Source organism: Panthera tigris, chromosome C1, assembly GCF_018350195.1.
Source record: "Panthera tigris isolate Pti1 chromosome C1, P.tigris_Pti1_mat1.1, whole genome shotgun sequence".
Classification (NCBI taxonomy): domain Eukaryota; kingdom Metazoa; phylum Chordata; class Mammalia; order Carnivora; family Felidae; genus Panthera; species Panthera tigris.
The window spans coordinates 1,388,790-1,414,020 of NC_056667.1; the positions used below are offsets into that span (position 1 = coordinate 1,388,790).

The following is a 25,231-nucleotide window of genomic DNA, read 5'->3' on the forward strand; positions in this document are numbered from 1 at the left end:
CCCCCGCCCCCTGCCCCGGAGGAGGGCAGCGCTGGGGGAGGGGGGCTCATAGCCGACCCCACCCTCACTGCCCAGGCGAGGCTCTCCTCACCCCCCTGTCTGGTCTGTCTCCCAGCACCCACCCCATCTGAAGGCCAGAAACCCAGGCAGAGCGAGAAGCCGGCAGCCTGGGGCACCTGGGCTGCTGGCCTGGAAGGGCACGAGGTCAAGGTCAGGGGAGTGAGCCGCCGGGGGACTGCCCATCCCGGGGGCCTTGAAGCGGGCTGGGGGCCAGCTCGGCCAGCTCGAAGCTCCTTCCCAGAGCATGACGGCCCTGGGGACCCCACAGGTGACACGCTCCAGCCAGAGTACCACCTCTTACCCCGCCACCAAGGCCGCCGGGATGCAGACGCTGGCTGCTGGCCAGAGCCCAGCCCCGCCGTTCCCACCCAAGCTGCCGGTTCATGGGTTCTGTCTGCAGCCGTCCGGAAGCTGTGAGCCAGGGGCCAGCGGGGCGTGGTGCTGAGGCCGACACCATCTGGTGGGGCCGGCAAGGCGGTGCTCGGGTACCTGGCAGCCAAGGGAAGCCACGGCTCCACAGGGCAGGGAGCTACAGACCCCCAGCCTGGCCAGGTCCCTGGGTGCAGAGTCCCAGCCCCCATCCCATCGTGCCCAGGACAGTCTGGAGGGTGGATTTAAGCCTTTTTCCTAGGTGAGCTCGGGGGTCAGTGGGGGCTCCCTGCTCACCCCTGCCTGTATCTTGGGCAAAAGATGTGAGATGGGGGGTTGGAGACCCAGGCTCCCATGGGGGGAGGGGTGGGCACCACCTCCCTCATCGGCCCTGGGACGAGGGCAGGTCTAAGACCCGCCCTTGACTGTCGCCACCCCTGGTCTCGGGCAGGATCGTCTGGGCAGCTCCTGTCCTCTGCACGAAGCCCGGCCCCACCTGGCAGGTGTCTCTGGGCCTCTGCAGGGCAGCGATCAGATCTCCCCGCGGGTCTGCCCACCCGTGCTGTGGACAGCCGCGAGGCGCCCTGCTCAGAGGAGACAATCGGGCTGGAGGAAGTTGAGGACATTCCCAGAGCACTCACAAAGCTCCCGGCCTGTGGGAGCACCCCCACACCCTCCCTGACAGCTGCTTCCTGACATCAGGCCTTGGGTCCCCTGCACAGGAGAGAAGGGGCCGGGGTCTGACTGCCCCTGGTCTCTGTCACTGAGCCACCAAGCCAGTCCCCTCACCTAGAAGAGCCGTCACAGAGTCTGAGAGAACGGATGGTCCGTGCCAGGCACAGAGGTGTGGTCGGCAAATAGCACACGGGGCACGGGGCACGCGCAGGGGAGCTCGGTCACCCAGCGGGGGGTTGTGGGTGACGGACGGCAGCTTGTTCGGAGAGGCTGCTCGTCCGTCTTGAGCTCTGTGGTTGCTGCTTCCATGGTCCCTAGGGTTCTACCCGTTACATAACTGCCACCTTCTTAGCTAATTAGCGATTCTTTATATTAAACCCTTGCCATTGCAATCATGGGTGTGGTTTCCGTCTCGAGTGGACCCTGACTGATACGTAAATTGGTACCAAGAGTGGTCCCTGCCACCAGACCTACAAAGACAGATCTGGGGCCTGGCTCGGTTGTGTCCTTGGGCCTGTCTGCACGGCCAGGCTCGTCGGGAAGGGAGACTTGTGGTGTGCAGGGGCTTCGCGACTGATGGTGATGGAGCGGTCACCGTGGTGGTTGTGACGCACCCACTGAATCAGGGGGCGTGGGAGCCCAGGCCCTGTGGCGTGTGGCCGTTCCTGCAGTGATGGTGGCCGCAGGGACTGTGGCAGGGGGTGGGCTCTCCTGAGTGTCCTGGAGCACACACAGGAAGAAAATGACCAGCTCAGGTCATAGCCCGGGAGTCAGGGGGCTCCATGGCGGCCCTGAGAGGACCCGGTTACGAGCACGGGCCAGTGCTGCTGAATGTCAAACGCGACAGGTAATCCCGTGAGCCGTGTAATTACAAAGTTGGTCGCATTTACAGACACGTCAACTTTCTTGTGAGAAGTCAGGGCGCTGACTGCAAAGGGATGCGACCCTGGAAGTAGGAAGGGGGCTCAGATGAAGCTGAGAACTTGGAACCCCAAGTCCCCGAGCCCCTTTCCAGGGGTGCAGCCCGTCCTCGTGTGGGAGGAGACGAACCTTGTTTTCATCATCAACCCTGAGAGCCTCGTGGGGGTCAGGTGCCCAGAAAGAAGGATGCTCATTCTCTTCAACCTCCATGACCCCCTCCCTCACCCAGGGACTCTAGACCCATAAAAGGGGTGTAATCTCAGCATCCTGGGGGAGGGGGCAGGTACAACGTCTAATCCTGGAGGAAACAGCATATGCACCCCAACAATTTCAAGATTGTGCTAATTCACACAGGGGACCCTGGGAATTCTGTGTGGGAACGGAGTCTGAGGGTGTTAGGCCACGGCGGAGGGAACACAGCTCTGGGCTGGGTCGGCGCTAAGGCCGTGGGCACGCCCCCCACAGACGCTGGAGACGGTGTGCCCGGTGGTTTTGCCGGTCCCCGTGGCCGAGTGCAACCCTCACTCGTGGTCTCTAGTGAAGGAAGACGAGATGCCAGAACTTCCCGAGTACAACGGAAGGAATCCAAAGGCGTAGGATCTGTCCAGTGTGACCATACACCCTGCCCCCTGCAGCCCCCAAGAAGGGCCACAGGACTTGTCTCCCCGTAGCCCGATTACTACGATAGACCGTAGCGTCCCCCACCCTGAACCGTCCTTGTATTGCCGTGTACGTTGCTCGAGGTGTGGTGTGAACGCGCCGCTGGACTTGGGCTCGTTGATATTTAGGACTTTTGCAAGACAGGTGTGTGCAGGGGCCACGCTAATGTGTCTCGTTCCAATTTCGGTTCGTGTGCTGCCGAGCCAAGCATGATATTTAGGATTCTGGAACTGGTAATTCAATTGGTTTGCAGCGTTCTTTGGGTTGAGATTATGCTTTCTTCAACGATGAACTTGAAAGCTTTTCTTCCTTTTTCTCGGCATGAACGAGTTTAAAGACCTTTGGAGTTGACAGCAGCAGGACGGCCCAGCGGAGGGACCCTGGGCTTTCTCCACTAAGTTAGCTGTTGGTTCATCCGCTTTATTTTTGAGAAACCGTGTTTTAGGTTTATTCATTCTTCTATCCTTCTGTTCCTAATTTATTAACTTCTGCTTTTGTCCTTAATTCCTAGCTCCTGGTTTCCCTTGCTTTACTGTCTTTTTCTGACTTCTTGAACGGAACACGTACTTCGTTTTCTTTTCATTGCTTGGTAATCTCCTTGGGGCCTGCCCATTCCCTGGGCACTGCTCTGACTACCTCCGGCAGCTGCTTCTTCGCACACGTTTTGTTAGGATTAGTTTTTCAACATTCTTTGATTTCAGGTATGATCTCCTCTCGGATCCAAGAGCTGTGTCGCCCGCAGGGAACTTTACAAAATTAACTTCCAGCTGTGTCGTCTTGCGATGACGTAATACTATCCATACGCTATCGCGAACGTCTTCTCGCTAACCTGAAACATGCTGATCCTGTAGACTCTCGCTTCCCAGCTGAGTCTGATCTACGTGGGTGAGGCCCACAGTATCCTGCTGCTCAGGAGCCCCAGGCGGGGGGCGACAGGGCGACCCGTGCCCCGGGCCCGGAGAGCACGGGGTCAGTGGAGCCGGCAGCCCAAGGAGGCCTCCCTCCGGACCCTCGCCTTTAGCCTCTTCAGGCCACTGTGCTCGGGGTCTACCAGGAGGCCATTCTCCGCGGCTGTCCAGGCCTCTGCATAGCGCTGCTCCTCCAGCAAGGTCTGGCCCCGATGCAGGAACACTTGGGCAGTGGGGTCCCGGCCTGGCCGCTCCCACAGGCTGCTCTGGGCCAGCGCGGGCGCCAGCTCGAGGGCCCGGGTGAAGGCGCCCGTGGCCCTGGCCTCATCTCCCAGGCTCAGCAGCAGGCGTCCCCGGGAGCACAAATCCTCCACCTGCGTCGGGAGGCCACCGTCCCTCCCATCCTCCCGGAGCACACGGTCCAGGTCCCCAAGTGCCCGCTCGAACTCCTGCAGCTCAGCCAGACAGGTGGCCCTCAGGCGCAGGTGACGGGCATCGCTGCTACCTGCGAGGACGGCCAGCGAGCAGTAGCCCAGCGCTCGCCCCGGCTGCCCTGAGTTCAGGAGGGCGTGGGCTTCCCGGGCTGCAGCCTGCACAGAGGGGACAGAGGGACACAGGGCGGGTCGGTCCAGGAAGCTGCGGGCCCCTCACCAGCCCTACACACCTGGCCTCTGCTCCTGACCTGCCAGAGCGGCTGGCAGCTTCAGGAGGGGAAGTACACGGGAGGGGACATGGGCTGCAAGCCCTCCACCTTGTAACCCCGCCCAGAGGGGTCCCCCATGGACTGCCTTCTCCTCACTGGTCCTCCCCTTCCTCACAGCCCCACTGCTTCTGCCATCCGGTGAACTCCTCCCTCATTCCTCCCCGCCTCAGCCCCTCTCTGCAGTCACCTCCCCACGGATCCCACACTGCCCACCTTCCCGCGGCTGCGCTGGCCCCGAGGACCCTCGCGAGCACCGCCTCTGCCCAGCTCCGTCCCCGAGCCCCCTCCTCTGCCCGAGGTCAGGAAGGCGGCCGCTGAGCATTGGTGGGTTTCTCCCTCTGGTCCACGAGCCGCTCCTGCAGAGCCAGACTCAACGCCGAGAAACTACTGCACTTGCTCCCGCATGGGCCACCGTGACCTCCGGGGACTGGGATTCACTGTGCTTGCCCACCCCCCACCCCCCCCCGGGGACTGGTAGTGGTGTCGTGAGGAGAGCGGGGCCAGAGGTCAGCGGGCACCGTCCAACCTAGCCCTGCCCCCTCCCCCCCCGCCGGGTACAGCGGAGGGGCTGGGGGGGCCCCGGCTGGGGATTGCGGCCCATAGGCCGCCCCTCTGCCCGCCCCCCCCCCCCCCCCCGGCTCACTTTCTGAGCCGACGTGGGTGCCGATGAAGCCTACTCTCAAAGCCTGCCTCCACGCGCTCCGGCTCCCCCAGCGCCCCCTGGGATGAACCCCTCTCCCAGGAACCCACAGCGGCTCCCGCTGGAGAACACGGCGCCCCCGGGGCCGGCCTTTCCCGCCGCCCCTCTCCCTCCGCCCCGCGGCGGGGTGCAGCCGAGCCGGCCCCCCGAAGAGGCGCCGAGCATCGCGGGGCCCGCACGGACGCCGTCGGCCTGGGAGGGGGCGGCCCGGCCCGGGGTCCGGGGTCCGAGCGACGCTGCCCGGGCGCCGCCTGCCAGGCAGCCCGGGGGCGCGAGCCCGCGGGAGGCGGCACCTGCCGGGAACCTCGAGGCTCCGGTCCCGGCGGCCGACAGGGGCCGCTGCGGAGCATGCGCCGGGCCGCCGGGGGTCGGGGCGCGCGCCGGAAGCGGGCTCCACCTCTCGGGGTCACTTCCGCGTCGGCCCGGCGTCGCGCAGACGCTCCCCCGGGCGATCTGCGCCCCGGAGCCTCAAGCAGCCTGCCGGCCGCCCCTCTGCGCCCCCTGTTCCTGCTCGGAGCCCCCCGCCCGGGCCCCTTTCCCGCTCGGAGACCCCCCCTCCCCACTCCTTCCCGCTCGGAGCCCCCCCATCCCCTTCCTGTTCGGAGGGCCCCTCCCCCTCATCCTTTTCCCGCTCGCAGCCCCTATCCCGGACCCCCTTCCCGCTCGGAGAGCCCCCCTGACCCCCTTCCCGCTCGGAGATCCCATCCCGTTCCCGCCTGGCACCATCCCCGCCAGGGAGTCGGACACCCCTTCCCCTCCCCCCTCCTCCCATCTCAGAGACACCCTCCCCCCAGACCCCTCAGGGGCGCCCAGAGACCACCCAGCTCCCTCCTACGAACCGGCCCAGACCAGTCTCCTCCGTGCCGAGACCCCAGCCAGACCCGTCTCAGAGATTCCCTGGGGGCTCCAGGTTTTGAAGACGGGACCCCCCCCCCGCCAAGGTGGCAGCTCGTCCTCCTGCGTCTCTTCGCTGTTTCCACCCCTAATGCCTGTGCAGCCACTTCCTCTCTTAAGCCCCCTGGCTGAAGCCCCCGGTAGGGTTTCCGTTCTGCTGCCGGACCGCGAGAACTAGAACCCACTAGAGTCCTGGGCACAGCAGGCGTGAGGACGTGGGGTACCTGCCTCAGGTCGCAGGGCGCTTTAATTCGTAGTCCCTGGGACTCCGGTCCGCTTGTGCTCTTGGCCTCCCCTTCCGGTGGTCCCTTCACTTCCCTCCCCCTCCCCACAGGTGCAATTCAGCCACTTCCGGGGGTCTGTTCCCCAGCCCAGCGTCTCCCCCCGCCGCCAGGGTTCCTGCCCCCAGCCTGCGGATGGGGCAGCCCCTTCCCTCTGCCCCTGCCCCGCTGGCTCTTGCGTCAGACTGGCCCCCACTAGCCCTCGGCCCTGAAGCCTCTCACCCTCCCCCAACCCCCTCCTCCTCCATCCACACGAGCTGCACTGACCACCCGTTTTGTGGTTTTTGGGAACTTTCTGAACGCTTTCCTACCTCCACGCCTTTGCCTTGGCCTGTCTGTCCCCTCATGGTTTCGCCTCCAGTGCCACCTTGTTAACCCCACGGCCCTGTCTCAGGGTCTTTTCAATCCCGGTACTCTCGAGAGTGAACCCTCCCGCTGCCTCCCCCGAGAGACGAGGCCCACGGCGCTGCTGGAAGGCGCTCGGTGTCTTCTCGTCGACTAGACAGCGATCGGAAAATCAGCCAGCCGGAGGCGGTGACCCCAGCCCACCGCCCCGCCGTGGTGCCCTGTCAGCTCACGGCCTGCAGGAGCCCGCCTTCCTGCCACGCTCTCACTGGGAGGGACGTGCCGCTCTTTCCCCGACCTGGGGTTGGAGCGGGCTTCCTGCGAGGGCCGCTGCTCCTGGCTGGCTTGGCCGGCTCCGACCAGGGGTCCCCTCTCTCTCCCCGGCCCTGTCACTTGTGGCTCATATGTCTCATGCATACGAGGGAGGTTGCTGGGGTCGCTGGCCAGACTGGCTTGTGTCCCCATCCCACCCCCACCCCCCCACCGCAACTGAAGTCAGGCAGACGGGGAGGGCAGGGGAGGGCAGAGCCGCCCGGGTCGAGGGGCCGGGGCGCCGGGCGGGGGCTCCGTGGGGCGCACCTGGGTGAGGCTGTGCCGCTCCGAGGCCTCTAGGAGTTGCAGCAGGAAGCTGAGTTCCTGGGCGTCCGCCTCTGCCAGGCACTGAAGATCCCGCGCGGCGGCCGGCACGTCTCCCTTCTTGAGCTGGAGCAGGCCCCACCGGGCCCGGGCCGCCGCCGACAGGGGGGTGGCCTGCGGGGCTTTCTGCAGGCAGGCGCCAGCCTCCTCGTAGCTGCCTGTCGGCGATCGGGGAGGGACGGTCACGGGGGGGGGGCTGGGACGGGGGACGGGAGAGAGAGGTGGGAAGCTGGCCACAGCCTCTCTTGCTCAGTGCCGGCCCAGGGAGAGGCCAGATGATGGAGGGGCTCGGCTCCGGGAACAGGAGACGCCGACACCGTGCCAGTCGCAGCTTCCCTGTTGGCCCGATCCTCCCCACTTGGGGTGGGGGTGGGGGTCACGAAAGCCCCTGGCATGGCTCTGAGCCTCACAGTGGTCACCTGGAGGGTCTCTCCTGAGCACTCACAGGAATTTATACTCTACTGCAGGGCAGTCTAGGCCTTGAGGAGGGCACCTCACAGGCTTGGGTGGGACAGTGACAGGCCAGGGAAAGGCAGGCTGCAGAGAGCTCTCCCCTTTCACGTTAGTGCTAGAACAACTTCAGGATTTTGCCCCGCGTGGGCATGAGGCCAGCCCGCCTAGGGCAGGGCCTGGTGTCGCCGGACCCTGGTGCACGCGAGCTGCATAAACGCACGAGCCGCCGAGGAGGCCGCGGTGTTGCGGTCCTTTTGTGAAAACCCAAACCGCTCCTTTGTTTCTCCTCCCTGCAGGGGGCCCTGGTGGTGACTGCGAGCTCTGGACCCTTACACCCCAGGCCCCACGCGGGGACCAGGTCACAGGGCCGAGGTTTGGGGTGGAAAGGACCCCAGGAGGCACCGAATCCTTTCATTTTACAGAACAGCACCAGGAGTGACGGGAGCCGGACACCCGCGTGCCCCGAACCCGGGCTGAGCGTACCCGCTGCCGTGAGCACGTCTGCCAGCAGGATGTACCAGCCCGGCTGCCCGCCATCGATTGCGACCAGCGCCTCCCCGGCCGCAATGAGGCCCTGGGCGTCCTCGTCGCTGAGGGGGGCCCTGGCGTCCGACGCCTGGCTCAGGAGGGCCCGGCAGCGGGAGGAGAGGCCCTGGGTGATGAGGGCCTGGGCCTCTGGCTTCAGAGAGCGGATCTCAGGGACCGCTGTCCTCGCATCAAGCTTCAGAGCCAAGAGGATGTCGTCCACGGCCTCCTGTGGGGAGAGCGGGGGCAGAAGGCGTCCCCGCGGGCGTTTGTCAAGTGTTCTCCCAGGGCCTGGGCGCTGGCCGTGCCAGAAGGGGCACGTAGCCGGGCCGCTGGCTTTGCACGATAGGACGGCCCGGCCGGCGAGCCGCACAGAGCAGAGCATGGGGAGCTGCGGCCAGGATGCTGGGGTTCCGGAAAGGGAGGGATGGCTGGCACCAGGGAGGGCACACTGAGGAAGAGCCCGCCACAGGCTGGAACGGAAGCCAGGCTGCCAGTGCCCTTGGGGGAGACTCAGGACTCCCGAGGGGCAGACGCCAGCACTGTCTCTAGAGGCTCTCAACTCAGCGTCTGGGACCATCTCTCCTAGCCCCCGAGCACACGGCCCTTACACGGTTAGGAACCCCGGCAGGCAGGCCACCTCTGGGCTGCAGCGCCTCAGGGCGGCCACCTAGCTTCAACCACCGGGCTGTGACGTTGCTCTTGGCTGAGAGGTGCCGTTGTCCAGGGCCGTTCAGCTGTGGCTGCCTGTGTGCAGGTTTTCTCTGGGAAAAGCCCCTGTCCTGGGTCTGCCAGTGCGTCCCCTCCCACCTCTGTCCCTGCATGCTGACCACCCGAATCCTTGGGCTCTGTGCAGACGGCTCGGGGTGGTTGCCAAGAAGGCAGCTGCGGTCTTGTTATGTTAAGCTGAAGGGGGGGGGGGTCTAGTAGCCCCGAGGGCTTGCACAGCCTGAGCTCACTGAGGCTGGGAGGCACGGGGGCTCTTCAGATGAAAGGGACAGACTTCCTGAAACCTGGGATGACAGGACGTGATGATGAGTGTCCCGGGAGCCCCCGTGCAGGAGGAGTTTTAAGGGGCGTCTCACGCTCAGGACGGTCTGGCCCTGCTCCCTCTCCCCTTGGGCCCCAGAAGGAAAGCGGTGTCCTGGTTCCTCCCGGGTGGCCCTCCCCCAAAGCACTGTTCCCCTAACCCCGCTTGCCCAGTCCCAGGCGGGGAGGGGAGGGCCTGGTACCTTCTGCCGGTCCAGGGCCAGGGACAGAAGTGCCCGACCGCACAGAGCCTGCACGTTCTTCGGCTCAGCCCGCAGCACTGAATTGAAGTCAAACATGGCAGTCTTCTTCTGGCCCAGGAGCCCATAACAGTGGGCCCGGGTGAGCAGGGACTCAACTGCTTGACTCCCTGGAGGAAGGGGGTTGTGGCATCAGGACGTGGCCGCTGTTGGGCCGGGGGGGGGGGGGAGGGTACAGCATCTGCCCCCATCCAGCATCTGCTGGTGCCCAGCGGTGGGGCAGGGCAGGGGCGCCCCAGCTTCGGGGCCACCTTGGGGAGCTCACGGACCCCTGGGCACCAAGACACGATCTTGTGTCTGGGTTGACCTGGGGGCACTGGCTGCGGGGCACAGGGAGCCCAGCCATAAGGGTGGCATCCGGGAGGGCTGGTGGACAGTCCGACAGGGGTCCCAAGAGGAGGGGGCACTGGGGCTGCATCTGAGGTGAGGCCAGCCGAGGGTCCCGGAGGCAGACGGGTCCTCGGGGCTGGAACAGCTGGACGTGGGAAGGTGCCAGGTGGGCAGGGAGGAGCCCTCTGAGTTCTCGGGCCCCTCCCCAAGGAGACGGCCACCGCGCTCCCTCTGGTCGTCTGTCCAGTGATGGGCACAGAGAACAGCACACCGGGCCCTGCAGGATGCTCTGGCTCACGTCCCCTTCCCCACTAGTGCGTGCAGGCCGTGAGCCCTGCCGTCCAGTCCTCACCACCCCGGCCTCTCAGCCCGGCGTCTCCATCACCCACTTTGAGAAGATGAAAACGAGGAGATGCTTAGTAAGTGCAGAGCCAGGAATCCACCCGACGACCCGATCCAAAGTCCGCACTTTGAATCTCCGCGCGCCCCAGGAATTTGAGGCGCGTCCTTGGGGACGCCTCTCCCCTCCAGCATGCGCGCCCTATGCCACCACATCGAGAAGGCCCCACTTCAAGAGGCCCCGTCGCCCAGGATGGCGCTGGCTGGGCAGAAGGTGACAGCAGGCTCGCTCCTACAGACACACCCCCACTGTTTCCAGGAAGGGCTGAAGGGGGCCAGGACTCTTCCCGGTTGGAGGGAGGGGGCCAAGCTGGGGGAATGGCCTCGTTCCCTCCTGCCCACAGGGCCCAGGGTGTGTGTGTTGGGGGTCCCGGCTCAGGTCCCAGCCGGTCTGGCCGGTCTCCCAGCATGCTCGCCTGGACGGCTAGGGGCTAGGGCAAGGCGTGAACCAAGAGCGTGCTGGGATCCCTCAGGTCTCTGACCCCCTACCCCCGCGTGGCTCATCTTGCCCCCGCGTACCCGGCACAGGATGGGAACCCCGGGGCGGGCGGGCAGCTCCTACCTGCAGCGAAGATGGCCAGAGAGAGGTAGGCGATGGCCTCCCTGGTGTGGGCCGCGCCCTCGGCCCCGCTTGGCCGCGCCCGCAGGATGGCCAGGGCCCGAGCGTGGCAGTGACCCCGCAGCAGCTGCCGGTCCTCGTGGCTGAAGACGTCCAGGGTGGGCTGGAGGCAGGCCGTGTCCCCGGACTGGACCACCTTCTTCACCAGCTGCGGGGCAGGGCAGTCACCGGGTTGCCCCCTCCCCCCTGCGCCGGATGCCCGGACCCCTCCACCCCCAGGTCCCCTCGCAGGGGGGCAGGGGCGTGGCCCACGAGGTGGAGCTTCCAGGGGCGGGGCTAGGGGGCGGGGCTAAGGGGACGGGCTCCCGCCTCGGTCGGCGCGTTCGGCCAGAGAGCGCCGGGAAGGGGGGGACGCGCTGGGCTGCTCGCCGTGGGGGCGGGGGTCCCAGTGTCCCCGAGCCGCACCTCCTCCTCCGAGCCACGGAGGCCCACACGCTGCAGGTCCAAACGGGAAGCGCGGGGAAAGGGGGCTCTCAAGTCCTAAGGGGACAGAGGGCACCGGAGTCCTTCGGAAGGCGAGGAGCAAATGCCCTGGGACCGGAGCCCGTTCCGGGCGGAGCGAGACCCGGGTGGGCGTGGCCGCGGCTCTCGGAGCCGCTGGGTCCCACAGAGAGACCCGCTGCTGCCCCTGCCGGCCGCTCGCTGAAGACCCAGGTCCCAGAGCGGAAGGTCCCGGGCATCCTCCCCGCCCACCCGCGTGGCCTAGCGCACGGAGACAGGGAACCCGAATGTCTGACCCAAAGCCTGACACCTTCCCCTGGAACATGACCTCGGACCCCGGTTCCAACGGGAAGCCCTCATGCCACCTGAGGGAGGTGAAGTCCTGCTCTTCCTGGGAGCAGAGCGGTGTCGGAGCGGGGCGAGGCCAGCGGCACCTCTGCCATCCCCCTCCCTGAGCAGGGTCACCTCCAAGCCTAGTTCACTTGGAAGACTTGGGATGAAGCTCCGTCTACACCTGACTCTTGGCCCTTTTCCTTCATAACACAACGAAAGCAACTAGGAGGCACCTACTACGTGCCGGAGACCTGCTGGGCCCTGGGGCACCTGCTCTAGCTGTTTCAGCAAAAACCCGTAAGTCCAGGGCACAGATGAAGAGACTGAGGGTCACAGAGGCGAGGGGCCTTGCCCGCGGCGGCAGAGCCCGGGGCTGGGACAAGTTCTGCCCGCTCCGGAGTCCAGGCTGAGGGTTGCAGAGTGAGGCCAGAGGGCCTGGTGCCCTCCAGGGGGCTGTGGCCCAGGGGGGCCTCCTCACCTGGTGGGCGTCATGGAAAAATCCCCTCCTCAGCTGCAGCAAGGCCAGTCTCGCCAGCACGGGGGCCGCCCCGGGCCTCTGGGAGAGGGCCACCAGCAGGGCCTTGTGGGCGTCGTCCAGGCGGCCCAGGCGGTACAGGGCATCGGCCCCCAGGAGGCCCGAAGCCTCGTCTCCCCTGTCCAGCTCCGTGAGGAGCGTGGCCAGCTGGTACACGCCGTGGGCATCGCTGTGGAGAGAGTAGCGGGGGAGAGCTGCGCCCCTTCCACCTGCCCAGTGAGGCGGGCCACGGGCAAGTTCTACCCCCGGCACCTGGTCCGCGCACCTCCCTTCCCACCCGACTACAGAGGCCTGGTTCCTGCCAGAAGGCCCCTCACACACGTGGTGTCCAGAGCTCCAGCCGCCCTCTGACGTGCACCCTGGGCGCTCACTCTCTGCCCTGTCCTGCCACGGAGCCTGGCATCTGTCAATTCCCAGAGACAAGAAGTCCCAAAGGGCCCCCAATCTCATTCGGGGAAAGTTCCTCCTCAGCAGCACATTAAAGCGATTTGAACTGAGCATCCTGGAGGCAGAGGAAGATGTGTGTGTGTGTGTGTGTGTGTGTGTGTGTGTGTGTGTGTGCGCGCGCGCGCGCGCATGTGCAGGGTGGGTGGTGGCAGTAGAGCCGACCTCAAACACTCCCCCCACCCCTCCCGGCCCAGGAGGCTCCCAGCTCCGTGCTGTTAGCTTTGCGGAAACACGTTCCTGCCCCCTCTCAGCAAACAGAATTGCAAGTCAAAACAGCTGCAGATTCACCCACTGACTGAACAAACCGGCAAAACATCTGCAACACAAACATCAGGGCGGGGGTGTGGGGCTGAATGGGCAGGCAGGCGGCTCCTGGGCTCAAGGGCCTCCCAGGGGGCCGTGCGCCGGACTCAGAAACCCCACCTCCGCGCGCATTCTCGGGGCGGAAGGAAACATCGTGGAGATGTTGCGTTATAACAAAGGGCAAAAGCTCTAGGAACGCGCGGGGAATGTTCCCGGGGTGCGCTATCCAGCTGCCCCAGAAGGAATCTAGGGGCCAAGGAAACGTTCAGGAGCTGCTGAATAAAAAGCAGTGGGCTAAAAATTGCACACAGAGCACACACTCTGGTGAATTCTATTTTGTGTGTGCACCGGAGAAACAACTAGAAGGGAACGTTATCGGTGCGGTGGTGGGCAAGTCGTACATTCCCATTCCCATTTTTGAGTTCTTAAATTTCTAGGGCCATAAGGCCCACAAAGCATCACATCGTTTGAGACTGAGAGTCCTAAGACCTGGCTGGGCTCCGCGCTGAAGCTGCCATCCATGATTTAGGGATCCCCCCTCCCCACCCCGCCCGCGGCTGCTTCCCGGCTCAGTTTACTCATCCGTAAAATGGGAAGACGCACAAACCCTAGCTACCTCGCAGGAGACCAGAAAGAAGCAGCAGCCCCGGGGGTGCACCTGGCTAGTTTTTACCCTTCCTGCGCGGCGGGGCTGTGCATCTCGGCGGCCTTCCTCCGGCGGCCCGGTGCGCCCCTGTGTCCCAGGTCTGGCCTCCGCTGCAGCATCTTGCGGCCCTCCTCCCGCAGCACGGTCAGCAGCAGGCCCCGCTGGTTCCAGGGTACGTAGGCCTTGGCGACGAGCAAGGCCTCCTCGGGTTGCAGCCGGCTGGCGGTGACATAGTCCAGCGCGCCCAGGAACGTGCTACCCGTCAGCACGCGCAGCAGCCCTCGGCCGCACAGCGCGCGCACGCAGCTGCCCAGGTGCGGCGGGCCGTGCTCCACCACCTCCTGGAAGTCCTCCCGGGCGCGCCGCGCGTCGCCGGCGTGCAGCGCGCAGAAGCCCCGCAGCGCCAACAGGGGCGCTCTGTCCCCGGCGCGCGCAGGCTGCAGCCAGCGCTCGCACAGCGTCCGGGAGCCCGCCGTGTCCCCGGCCAGCAGGAGGCACTCAGCCAAGCGAGCGCCCAGGGCCGGGCGCTCCCCGGGCGGCGCAATGCGCAGCAGGACACGGAGCGCGCGGGCCACCGGGGCCAGCAGCTCGCGGCCCGAGTTTTCGCGGAGCTCAGCGCGGCCCCGCACGGCCTCCCGGAAGTGGACGAAGCCCACATCCGCCGCCTCCTGCGCCCGGGCCCGCACGCGCTCTCGGTCCCCAGCGGAGAGCACCGCCTCGAACTGCCTCCGCGCCCCCGAGGGGCTCTGGCGGAAGGCCTCGTGCAGGTCCCGAAGCAGGTCCCGGGCCCCACCGTCCAGGAATAAGGCCGCGGCCGCGCGGGTGACCAGCAGGGCGGCCAGACGCTCACCTGGGGAGAGAAACAGAGGCACTGGTCCTGCCTGTTGGGCCACATCCTCCGGGGTGTCACCTATAGCCCCCGACCGTGCGGCGCTTTGGACCCTCTGGAGCACCTCGTGGCATCTCCCGAAAGTGTCCCAGTAGCCCAGGACATCGCATCCCGAAGATGGACCGTTAGTGACAGGGCAGAATCGGGCGGGACAGCCGGGGCGCCTGTCCGGCAGTGTTCTCTGCCAGCGGGTTCAAAGCCAGTCTCACCGCTCAGCCCACAGGGAAATTTAGTTAGAAAACTTCTTTACTTTTTAACGATGGATTTGGGGATTGAGTTCCCTCTCTGTGATCAGGCCACCCCCCGGGGTCAATGCGGAGGTTCTTGACCCTGTGACCTTGGTAGGGGATGGCTGGAACTTCAGCATTCTGCTGCTGGCCATCTTTGGGCTGGGTTGGGACCCAGCGCCTCCCTCTGGAGCCGAGCCCCAGGTCACGGCCAGCGAGTAGAGGATAGATACATCCAGTGCTGCTTACACAGTGGGGGCCTTGGGCCACTTAGGGAATCTCGCTGTGCCTCAGTTTCCTTTTCTGCTTTATAATGGGGTTAAAAATGGTCTACACTCGAGGCGCCTGGGTGGCTCAGTCAGTTGAGCCTCTGACTTTGGCTCAGCCCCACATCGGGCTCTGTGTTGACAGCTCGGAGCCTGGAGCCTGCTTCGGATTCTGTGTCTCCCTCTCTCTCTGCCCCTCCCCCACGGATGCTCTGTCTCTCTCTATCAAAAATAAATAAATGTAAAAAAAAAAATTAAAAAAAAAAAGAAAAATCTCGCACCCTGAGATCAACCAACCAACAAGGTCACCGTGTCTAGTCTTGGTGGCAAAGTAGGATGCTTTGGGCCTTTCCTGTCCTTTACTCGTTTCTGAACAAAATTCTATGCCTGAGTTTTACAATACTTCACGTCCTAGGGAGTTGCGGTAGGCGGAGAGCCCTTGGGGCCCGTGGGGATCTGCTACCTATTTACCCACATGGAAGTGTGTTCTCTGTTCTTCTGAGGCTCCAGTTACCCAATCAGACTTCCAGACACTGTCCCACACGTCACCAAGATTCTGCTCATTTTTCTCGTGTTCTTCATACCGGATAATTTCTATCTTCACCTTGACTGGCTCTTCTGCTTTCTCCAGTACGTTCTGCATTTTTCAAATCTAGAATCTCCGTTTCATTCTTTTTAAAACCAGTGTCCATTGACCGCCTCAGATTCCACATCTGTTCATTCATTGTAACCGTATTTTCCTTTGGTTCTTGAATCCATCTGGAATAGTTCCTTTCAAGTCCTTAGTCTGCTAAGTTCAGCACCTGGATCATCTTGGGCTCAGTTTCTGTTGACTTCTTTGTCTCCTGACTGTGGCTTCCATTTTATTTCCCAGTTTCTTTGCATGTCCGGTTGGTGTTTTGTAGAGACTCTGGATTCAGTTATGTTCCTCCGAAGGGGATTTTGTGTCAGCAGGCAGTTACAGTGGACAGGATCAACCCCCCAGATTCCGTCTTCTCTTTGCTGGGCCCAGCTAAAATCTCTGGTGAGTCCTTGAAGCTCCCAGAAGCTGTTCTTTCAGACCACCCAGTCTCTCCCACGGATGTGCACTTTGGTGGCCCATCAGGGATTCAAGTGGATTTAATACACAGATTTGGGGTCTAACCCCCTCTGTGGCTCCCCCCTCTTCAGGACTTTCCTTCTAAACTTTCCAGCCACTTTTCGCAGCCGGAACTCTGTCCTGCAACCTCTCAACCCCGTACAACGGCAGCTTCCTGTTCTACTTGGCTAACACATGGACTGAGGGGGCTTCCTCTGGCAAAAAGCTGCAAGCCTGTGCCTCTCGCGTGGCGTACGTCTGGTCACCGTTCGGTGCCTTCAAATGATTGCATTTTATATTTTGGCCAGATTTTATCACTGTTACCTGTGGGACACAGTCCAGTCAAGCTCGTCCACCATTATGGAAGCCAGACGCTTCTATTGTGAGACTTAAACATTTCGACAATACGGGGGGATATAAATGCTATTCCACTGTTGCTTTAATTTTAATTTTCCTGATTACTAGCGAGGCCAATTTTTAAAATTTTAATTATTTTTTCCAATGTGGTGGGTGGAGAGTGGTATCTCATTGTTTTAATTTGCATTCATATCATTACCATGATGGTGAACATTTTTCATATTTCTTTGCCATCTGTGTTTTCTCTTATGGGAAACGCTTTTGCCAATTCTCATATTGAATGTTTTTTCTTATTGATATGTAGGAATTCTCCAAATACTCTAAGTAGTCATCTTTTGCCCATTGTATATTGTGCAAATATTTTCTCTCTGATGTCGATTTTCCTTTAATTTCCTATAGTTGTGGGCAAAATGGAAGCTTAAAATCTTAAATTTAATCAAACACAACAAATTTCCCTTTGTTTCCACTTTCTGTGTCTTAAGAAGTCCAGCCATCCACAAGAAATCAGAGTGGCGTTCTCTTACATTTTCTTTTAGAGACTCTACAACGTAGCTATCACATAATCCACCTGGAATTTACTTATTTTTATTTTTTTGCAGAATCAGCAGCATCCGCTAAATAATGGTCGTCTTCTTTCCCTATAGACCTGTGATGCTCACTCTCACATATCAACTTCTGGATGCCCACAGGTCTGTTTCTGGCCTTTCGAATTTGTTTTATCGCTCTTTCCATCTGTCCCTGAAGTCAGTAACCTTTGGTATTGGTTAGTTTAGCTTTGTATTGACTGGTAGGGGAAATCTTTATACCACTGTCTTCCACTCCATTTTCTCCTTCTCTCTCCCCTCCCCCTCTCCCCCCCCACCTCCTGCTCGTCTCCTTCCCCTTCTTCTTCTTCTTTGTCTTGTCTGCTATTGTTTTTTTGCCCTTCTATTGTAATACCAACTCTTTCTAACAATGGACGTTGGATATCTACTTACATGGGTATTCTTTATTGTTTTTAAATAAAGTTTTATAATTTTCTCCACAAAGTTTTATAGCTCTTTGAAACCAATTATTTTCCGTCGCTACAGTGAGCGGTATATTTTCAAATGATAAAGTTTATGTTTGTTGCTCGTGTCTGTAAATGTCAGTGCGTTCTGTACCTCCATTTAAATTCTGTCCCTATACCTAATACCTTTTTGCTGTATCCGTTGGCTTTCTGCGTAGCTAATCACATTGTCTGGAATAACTTTGTTTCTTCCTTTCTAGTCCGTCATTTATTTATTTTTATCTTGTTGCATTGGCTAGGATCTCTAGTACAATCGTGGACACAGGGGAGGTGGGGAGCCACCACATTCTTGGCTTTAAACGGAAGACTTCTCCCAACCGTTAAGTTGACATTTGGGTCAGGTGTTGATAGCATCTTTCTCAGTGAAGGACGTTCCCTTCTATTCTTTGCGTACATTTGTCAAAATTGTGTCAAAAATATTCCAAACTGCTTTTCCTGAGTTCCTTGTGACGATCATACGTTCTCCTTCCATTAATGAAGGTAGTGAATAATACGATCGTGGACACGGGAAATTGTAACTCCCCTGTTATTTCACTGAGTTTTGGCTGAAACACGCATCAAAGCCTGTTGCCGTGGGTCAGCAGTTGTATTGGCTACTACTGCTGTGTGACAAACTGCCCCGAAACTTAGTGGCTGAAAACAATGACCGTTTCGACAACCAGAAGAGCCCATGATTCATTCTCAGTTTGGGCTACTTGGGTGGAGGTGAGCAGTTCTGGTGATCTCACCTGGGCTCCCTCATGCCTACAGTCATCTGGTGGCTTGCCTGGGCGGGAAGGTGTAAGGTGGCCTCACTCCCAGGCCCGGGGCCTTGGTGGTGGCCTGGTGGAGCCTCCCTCTCCGTGTGCCCCCGTGGCTCACTGGTCTAACTTCACGGCCCCGGGGGTGTGGCTGGATCACCCCCAACGCTTGCTGTGTGCGTTCAGCGAGGATGCACGTCAAACCTTAAAACGTCTGCCCACCTAGCGTTCAGGGGAAGGCGGCTGGCACTGCCTTTCCCCATCTCTAGGTGCCCGGCTGCCCCCGTCTCCCTGTCTAGACCCTTAACTCTGAACCCCTTCTTTGTGTGTTGGATTCTGAAACCTCTTCCTAAAACCAAGCTCCCTCTCATCTCAAGGCTCATGTGCTCAGCCGCCTAATGACATGTCCACATGACTGGCACAAGGGACATGTTTTTGAGTGCTTAATGGGTGACACCATTTTAAGGGTTGGACACATATTTTCACTGAACTGCAACAGTGAGCTTCAGAGGCCAGTGCAGCCACCAGCCCCACGTGCACATGGGGAAGGGTGGGAGAGGCTGCGCGGCCGGGAAGGATCTTAGAGGGTTTGTGGCAGGGTGGCGTGGGGCTCCTGGGACTTCACCCACTGACCCACGCTCTGTCCCAGCCCCCCACCGGAGGAGGACCCAGTAAACGGACCAGAGAGGAGCGGTATCTCAAACTGGGGGTGCCTAAGTCCCCCATGGCCCCTTTTCCCATCTGCTCCCGGTCCTCCTCCCGGCCTGGTCCTCCTCTCGATCTGGTCCTCCTTCTAACCTGGTCCTCCTCCAGCCCGGTCCTCCTCCCGACCCGGTCCTCCTTCTAACCTGGTCCTCCTCCTGCCCTAGTCCTCCCCCCAGCCTGGTCCTCCTCCCAGCCTCCCAGCCTCTTAGCATCTTCTGTGATCACTCTGGCTCCCTCGGCACATTCTGCACACGGCAGACAGAAGGAACTAGAAATGCAGCCGAGAGCACATCTCTCCGTAGTTTAAAACTCTTCTATGGTTCCTTGCTGCTCTGGGGGTAAAGTCCAAAGTCCTTTCAGGGCCGGCAGGGCTGAGCCACAGCTATCTCTTCAGGGCCTCCCTTCTCCCTCTGCTCCTGCCCCCTGACGGCTACTACGGCTCCATTCAGTGGCACGGACACCCCAAGTTCTGTCTCTCTTAGGGACCTGCCATGTTCTGTTTCTGCTGCCTGGCACCCTTCAGTATTAACTCAAATGATACCTCCTCCAAGAAGCCCCCCGCTGACCACCCAGCTAGAGTGGCACCTTGCACGGTCCATTTTTCTAAGCACATTTTTTATTTGTTCCTTTTCTTGGGTGCTTTGTAAGGGCAGGGGCTTGTCCATCTGGTCACTGTGCTGTCCTCACTCCGGGAACACCCTCCCCCCACCCCCACCACTGCACCGTAACCAGCCCTGAAGCACACTGTGAAGGCTTGGCTGGGCGACTTCCACCCGGCACGTAGGGGACAAGAGCCACACTCTTACCTTGGGGGCCGCTGCCCACCAGGTCAGACTCCAGGGCCCGGCTGCACGCTGCCCTGCAGTCCTCATACCTGCCGCTGCGCAGCAGGGCTTCCGGTGACAGGGCGTGGCTCCAGGTGCCCCCGGGGTCCAGGGCTGCCAGGAGTCCCCGGCAGGCGGTCTCCTGCGGGCCGGTGCTGTCCTCTGCCTCCCGGCGCCCTGAGATGTAGTCCTGGAGGGTGCCGATCAGCACGGGGAGGTAGGGCTTCTGGTGGGTTCGAACGAAGGCCACGGTCCGGTCTGCGTTCGAGGCAAAGGCCTGCAGATAGTCGACCGCGCCCGCGTCGGCCTGCAGCCCGGACAGGACGCGGGCCAGGGCGCGGGTCAGCTGTAGCTCCAGGGCTTGCTGGCCGTGGGCATCCAGCAGGCTGTCGCAGCGCCGCACCACTTCCTCGTGGTGCCCGTGTGCCAGCAGGCCGGCCAGGGAGTGCAGGACCGTGGCCGGGTGGTCCGGGCAGAGGGCGGCCAGGAACGCGGAGGCCAGGGTCCCTGTGAGGGACACAACCGCCATACCGTCCCAGTGGATGGGCGGGATCTGGCTGTCGCCCCGGCACCAGGCCTCGAGCGTGGCCACCACCGGCGCCCCCTGTGCCTCCGCCAGGGCAGCGCGGACGCTCCGCAGGGCCGAGGGGGCGTGGCAGCTGAAGGCAGCCAGGTAGAAGGCGGTGGCCAAGGGGGGCTCTCCCAGGGCCAGGTGCCGGTCTCCCTCCCGGCAGAGGCAGGCCACGAGCTCTTGGGCCGACATCACGCAGTGCCCGCGAAGGGCCCGTGTCCAGTCCTCACGGGCACCTAGGGTGGGGAGGGGGTTGTGTGGTTAGTCCGCAACCCTCCCCACTGAGACCCCAGTGTCAGGGCCTGCGGGGTCAGGGACTCTAGGCCCTTGCCTCCCCCCCCTCCGGCCCCCACCCAGGCGGAGGACCCCTCAGGAAGGTGGAACACACGACCCCCTCCCTGTCCTGGTCACAGGGGCCACCTTCTCAACTGTCTGAATCTGCAGAGACCCGCCCAAACTCAGGGCCGCACCTCTGCCCACCTCCCCAGTCCACCATTCCACGTGGGTGCCCTGGGCAGCTGGGGAGGTGAGGGGCACTTGCCTGGCTCCTGGGTGGGGGTGGGGAGCGTCGGTGGCCCAGGCCAGGGGGTCAGTTCTGAGGTCGGTTCCCGGGGACTAGCCCCTGCCAGTCCCCTCCCTCCCTTGCCAAACCCGACCTGAAGTCCTAACGACAGTACTCGGGGACATTCTCTCTCGGGTCCCAGAGCGCCTGCACACAAGCCCCACCTAATACACGCTGTCCAACACACGGACACCCGCACAAGCACCCTGCGACACAGAACACACGCGTGCACTCACCCAGGCACACACGCATGCACACACGCTCACTCGCACCCGCCTGTGCGCTCAGACACGCACACTCGCCTGTGCTCCGAGGCTGAGCGGGGCGCGCGCAGCCGCATGGAGGGTTGCGGGGGGTGGGCTGCGTCGCCGGGTCCGTTTCCCGGGAGAAAGTCAACACCCGGCGTCCCGGCTGCTCAGCGGCGCCCCCAGCGGCCGGGCGCGCCCCGCCCCGCCCCGCCCCCAGGCCCTGGCCCCGCCCTGGGCCCCCGCTCCACCCCAGACTCTGCCCGCCCCCAGGCCCTGGCCCCGCCCTCTGCCTCGCCCCGGGCCCCCGCCACGCCCCCAGGCCCTGGCCCGGGGAAGGGTCCGGGAGGAGGAGGGCTGAGCGGCCCTGCAGGGCCAGGGTCTGGGCAGCCTCTGAGCAGAGAACCCCGAGTTTGCGGGAGGTGGGGCTCGGGCCACCGGGGACCGGGACCGGCACTCACCGCATCCTCACCGTCCTCACCGAGGAGGAGGGAGCTCTGCGGAGAAGAGCCTGAGGCCTGGCCGCCCAGAACTCTGCCTTGGCTGCCTCGGGGCCCCTTCCCCACCGGCCCCTCTTCCCGCGGGTTGCTTCCGTGGAAGCCGGCTCTCGGGCCACCCCCTCCACGTGGGCTCCTGTGGGTGTTCCCGCGGGCTGTTCCCAACACCCTGCAGGTGGACCCTTATCTGCGCATGCAGCCCCTTTCTGCTGACTTCCTGGGTCCGGCCCAGACAACCGGTGCTGAGCAGAGGGCCTGCCCTTGCTTGGGGAGAGGTCCCTCGGCTGCAAGGAGCAGCGACCTCAGCCTGCTGGCCCAGGGTCAACTTGACTGCAGCCGAGGAAGGTGCTATTTTAGGAACCCCCTCTGCCTCCTGCCGTCCCCACCCCAGCAGGAGGTAGCAGCAAGGCTCTGAGATGTTGAGCCCTGCACAGGTGGCTGGTGGAGGGAGGGTGGGGGGGAGAGTCAGTGATTAGCTTGTCCCTGGAGAGATCCTCTTGCTTTGGGCGAGGCCCCTCCCAGTTCAGGTTGCTCAGATGCCAGGTAAACCCAGGTTCCTCTGCGGGGCTCAGGGAAACAGGCTGGGGTGCCTCTGGCGGAGTGGGGGGGGGGCGACACAGGTGCCATGAGGCAGGGTGGTGGGGGCCCTGGGAGTGGGGGCCGTCGCATCTCTGACGTCCTTCCCGGGGATCCCGCTCCTGGGATGTGGCCTCTCGGCCCATTAGGGAGGGCACCACGGGCAGAGGCAGAGTCTGGGATCCAGATGTGCAGGGGGCGGGGGGGCGTGGCTGGCAGGGCCCCGTCCCCCCGACTTTCACAAGGGCAGAGCCCCCGAGCCGCGAACGAACGCGGTGGTGACAGTTTATGAAGAGCTCTCCCGTCGCTTTGATCACTTTCACTTAAATTACCCTAATTAGGCAAAAGCCATAATAGAGCGGGGCCGCCACATGGGGCCGTGTGGGGCCCGGGGCGCACAGGCGGCAGGCCTCTCACCAGCACGTCAGCTCTGATGGGCCTCCTGCCTCTCCGCCCTGCACATGGAGCCCGCACGCCTGCAGGCGCAGGCCAGACGATCCCGGTGATCTCAGTGGCCCACGAGCCGTGGCCACAGCCCCCCGGCCTCAGAGCCATACACTTGGCGGATAAGCCCAGGGCCCCTGCCTCCTGGCACCGGGCGGGGGGCTCAGGAGGCGGGACCATGAGCAGGTGTCACGTGTGCGTGGGCTGACCTGAATTCGACAGGAAGCCGACTCCCTGACCAGCGTCAGGCGGAGCCCTTGTGCCGCTGTGTCCTCTAGAACAGGACAGGACAGGACAGGTGGCGTCTTTGAGGGGAGGCCACGGCTCATCCCCAGCTTTAGGGGAAGCGGGGTTTTGCGGTGAGGAGCCCACAAGCGCTGTGTGGATCACGAGCCTGGTGGGAACAGGGGCCGCAGGGGCTGTCCCTCCGGGTCGCCAGAGGCGCCCCGGGCTTATCAGACCCGGCCCGGAGAGGGAGGGAGGGGGTCTCCTGCAGGACTCCTTGCTGTCCCTGAACCAGCCACGGAGTGGCAGCTCCGAGGGACACGGGCACCCATGTCGTGACCCCCCGCGGGGGCGCGTGGTCCCCGCTCTGGATGCCGACCCGGTCACGGCCGACTCGGGGATAAAGACCCACCAGCTGGAAAGGGAGCTCTGAGCCCCGTCACCAGAATTGTCTTAGGCGTGAGCAGAAGCATGGCAGGGAAGTTGGAAGCAGAAGTAATTTAGGGATGCGGGCTGCTGGCTGTGGCCTTGGGATTGACCTCACAGTTCTGTGGCTTCCGCCCCGTGTCAGGCGGGTGGGCAGGGTGCTCCTGGGCCCCTAACAGGTGACTCTGGGCTCGCTCAGGGCTGCTTCCTGGCCGGGCGGCCATTTGAGGCTCCGGCTCTTTCTCTGGGCTCAGAATCCATCCAGCGTCCCGTGAGCCCCGGGGTGCTGTCCGAGGGCGTGTGAGCCCCCCGGGGGCCCCCCGGCTGCCAGGCTCAGGACGCCCTCGGGACTCCGAGCAGCCCCTACTTCACCCTGAGGGGCTTACCTGTGGCCACAGTGGCTGGACACCGGCAGGGATCCGGGGACAGCAGTGGGTGGGGACCTGGTCGTCACCAGATGAAATTTCAGCTTCTCGTCCCTGCGGCCGAACAGGCAGGATGCAGGGGGTGTCGGCGTCCTCTGGAGCCTGGAGCCTGCGGGGAGGCCCTCTCATCCTGGGGCTTCCTCCTCGCGGGGCACCACCCCCAGGCCTGGCCCGGTCCCTCGGCCTGGCAGGCGGAGGCCACACCTGTCACGGGGCGGCTCCTCCCGATCAATAATGCAACGGGGGAGGGGCGCCCCCACCTTCCCCTCACCCACCCGCCCACCTGTCGCTCTGCGTGTTTCAGTCTCAATTACAGGGCTGGCGGTTGGCCGAGGGCCGTCTCTGCGTCAGGGGCGCTGTTGTGGGTGAAGCCTCGGTTTAGGCGCCAGTGGAGACGGCTCTTCATCAGGCGTTTTTATCAAGGAGGCTTCTGGGGCTCCCCTGAACTAACAGCTCCTGCCCATGGGACTGCCCCCGCCCCCGCCGGTCACTCAGCCCAGCCGTCCTGGCTCCCTTGAGGTCCCCAACCCCACCGGTTCCTCCAGGAGCCCGTCCTGCCCCAGGGCCTTTGCACTGCCTGCTCCTCTTCCCTGACACTTCCTCTCTCGCTTCTTTCAGGTCTGGGCTCAATCGTCCCTCCTTAGAGAGACCTTCCCTGACCATCCCTCCCCCCGACCCCTGCATCTAAAGCAGCTCCCTCTTCCCCCCTGCCGCCTCATTTGCTTTGCCACCTGGCACAGTGTGCTTGCCTGATGTTGGCTTTTTTCCTTGGGATGTTGGCTCCCGAAGAGCAAGGTTCGGCTACAGTTGTCCAGCAGGTACCTGACAGGTGGGGGATGAAGGAGGGAGGGAAGGAAGGAAGGAAGGAAGGAAGGAAGGAAGGAAGAAGGGAGGGAGGGGGGAAGGGAGGAAGGGGGGAGGAAAGGAGGGAAGGATGGAAGGAAGGAAGGAAGGAAGGAAGGAGGGAAGGAAGGAGGGAGGGAGGGAGGGAGGAAGAAGGGAGGGAGGGGGAAGTGAGGAAGGAGAGAGGGAAGGAGGGAGGAAGGAAGGAAGGAAGGAAGGAAGGAAGGAAGAAGGGAGGGAGGGGGGAAGGAAGAAGGGAGGGAGGGGGAAGGAAGAAGGGAGGGAGGGGGGAAGGAGGGAAGGAGGGAAGGAAGGAGGGAGGGAAGGAAGGAAGGAAGGAAGAAGGGAGGGAGGGGGGAAGGAAGGAAGGAAGGAAGGAAGGAAGGAGGGGGGGAGGGAGGAAGGAAGAAGGGAGGGAGGAAGGAAGGAAGAAGAGAGGGGGGGGAAGGAAGAAGGGAGGGGGGGAAGGAGGGAAGGAGGGAAGGAAGGAAGAAGGGAGGGAGGAAGGAAGGAAGGAAGGAGGGAAGGATGGAGGGAGGGAGGGAGGGAGGAAGGAAGAAGGGAGGGAGGGGGGAAGTGAGAAGGGGGAGGAAAGGAGGGAAGGATGGAAGGAAGAAGGAAGGAAGGATGGAAGGAAAGAAGGAAAGAAGGAAGGAAGGAGGGAAGGAAGGAGGGAGGGAGGGAGAGGGGAAGTGAGGAAGGGGGGAGGAAAGGAGGGAAGGATGGAAGGAAGGAAGGAAGGAAGGAAGGATGGAAGGAAGGGAGGAAGGAGGGAAGGAAGGAGGGAGGGAGGGAGGAAGGAAGGAAGAAA

General features: G+C 62.7%; 1 protein-coding gene across 1 annotated transcript; it reads right to left on the minus strand.

Moving 5' to 3' along the window:
- Positions 1-128: 128 nt before the first annotated feature.
- On the minus strand, positions 129-23,983 carry TTC34 (tetratricopeptide repeat domain 34). Its single transcript, XM_042997097.1, has 11 exons — positions 23,892-23,983; positions 23,539-23,631; positions 22,711-22,775; positions 19,589-20,413; positions 13,500-14,322; positions 12,020-12,245; positions 10,711-10,915; positions 9,363-9,529; positions 8,089-8,359; positions 7,096-7,310; positions 129-4,183 (listed from the first exon to the last, which is right to left on the minus strand). The coding sequence occupies exons 1-11, from the start codon at positions 23,981-23,983 to the stop codon at positions 3,656-3,658; spliced, it is 3,510 nt and encodes a 1,169-aa protein (XP_042853031.1). The 3' UTR covers positions 129-3,655.
- Between the last annotated feature and the right edge of the window lie 1,248 nt (positions 23,984-25,231).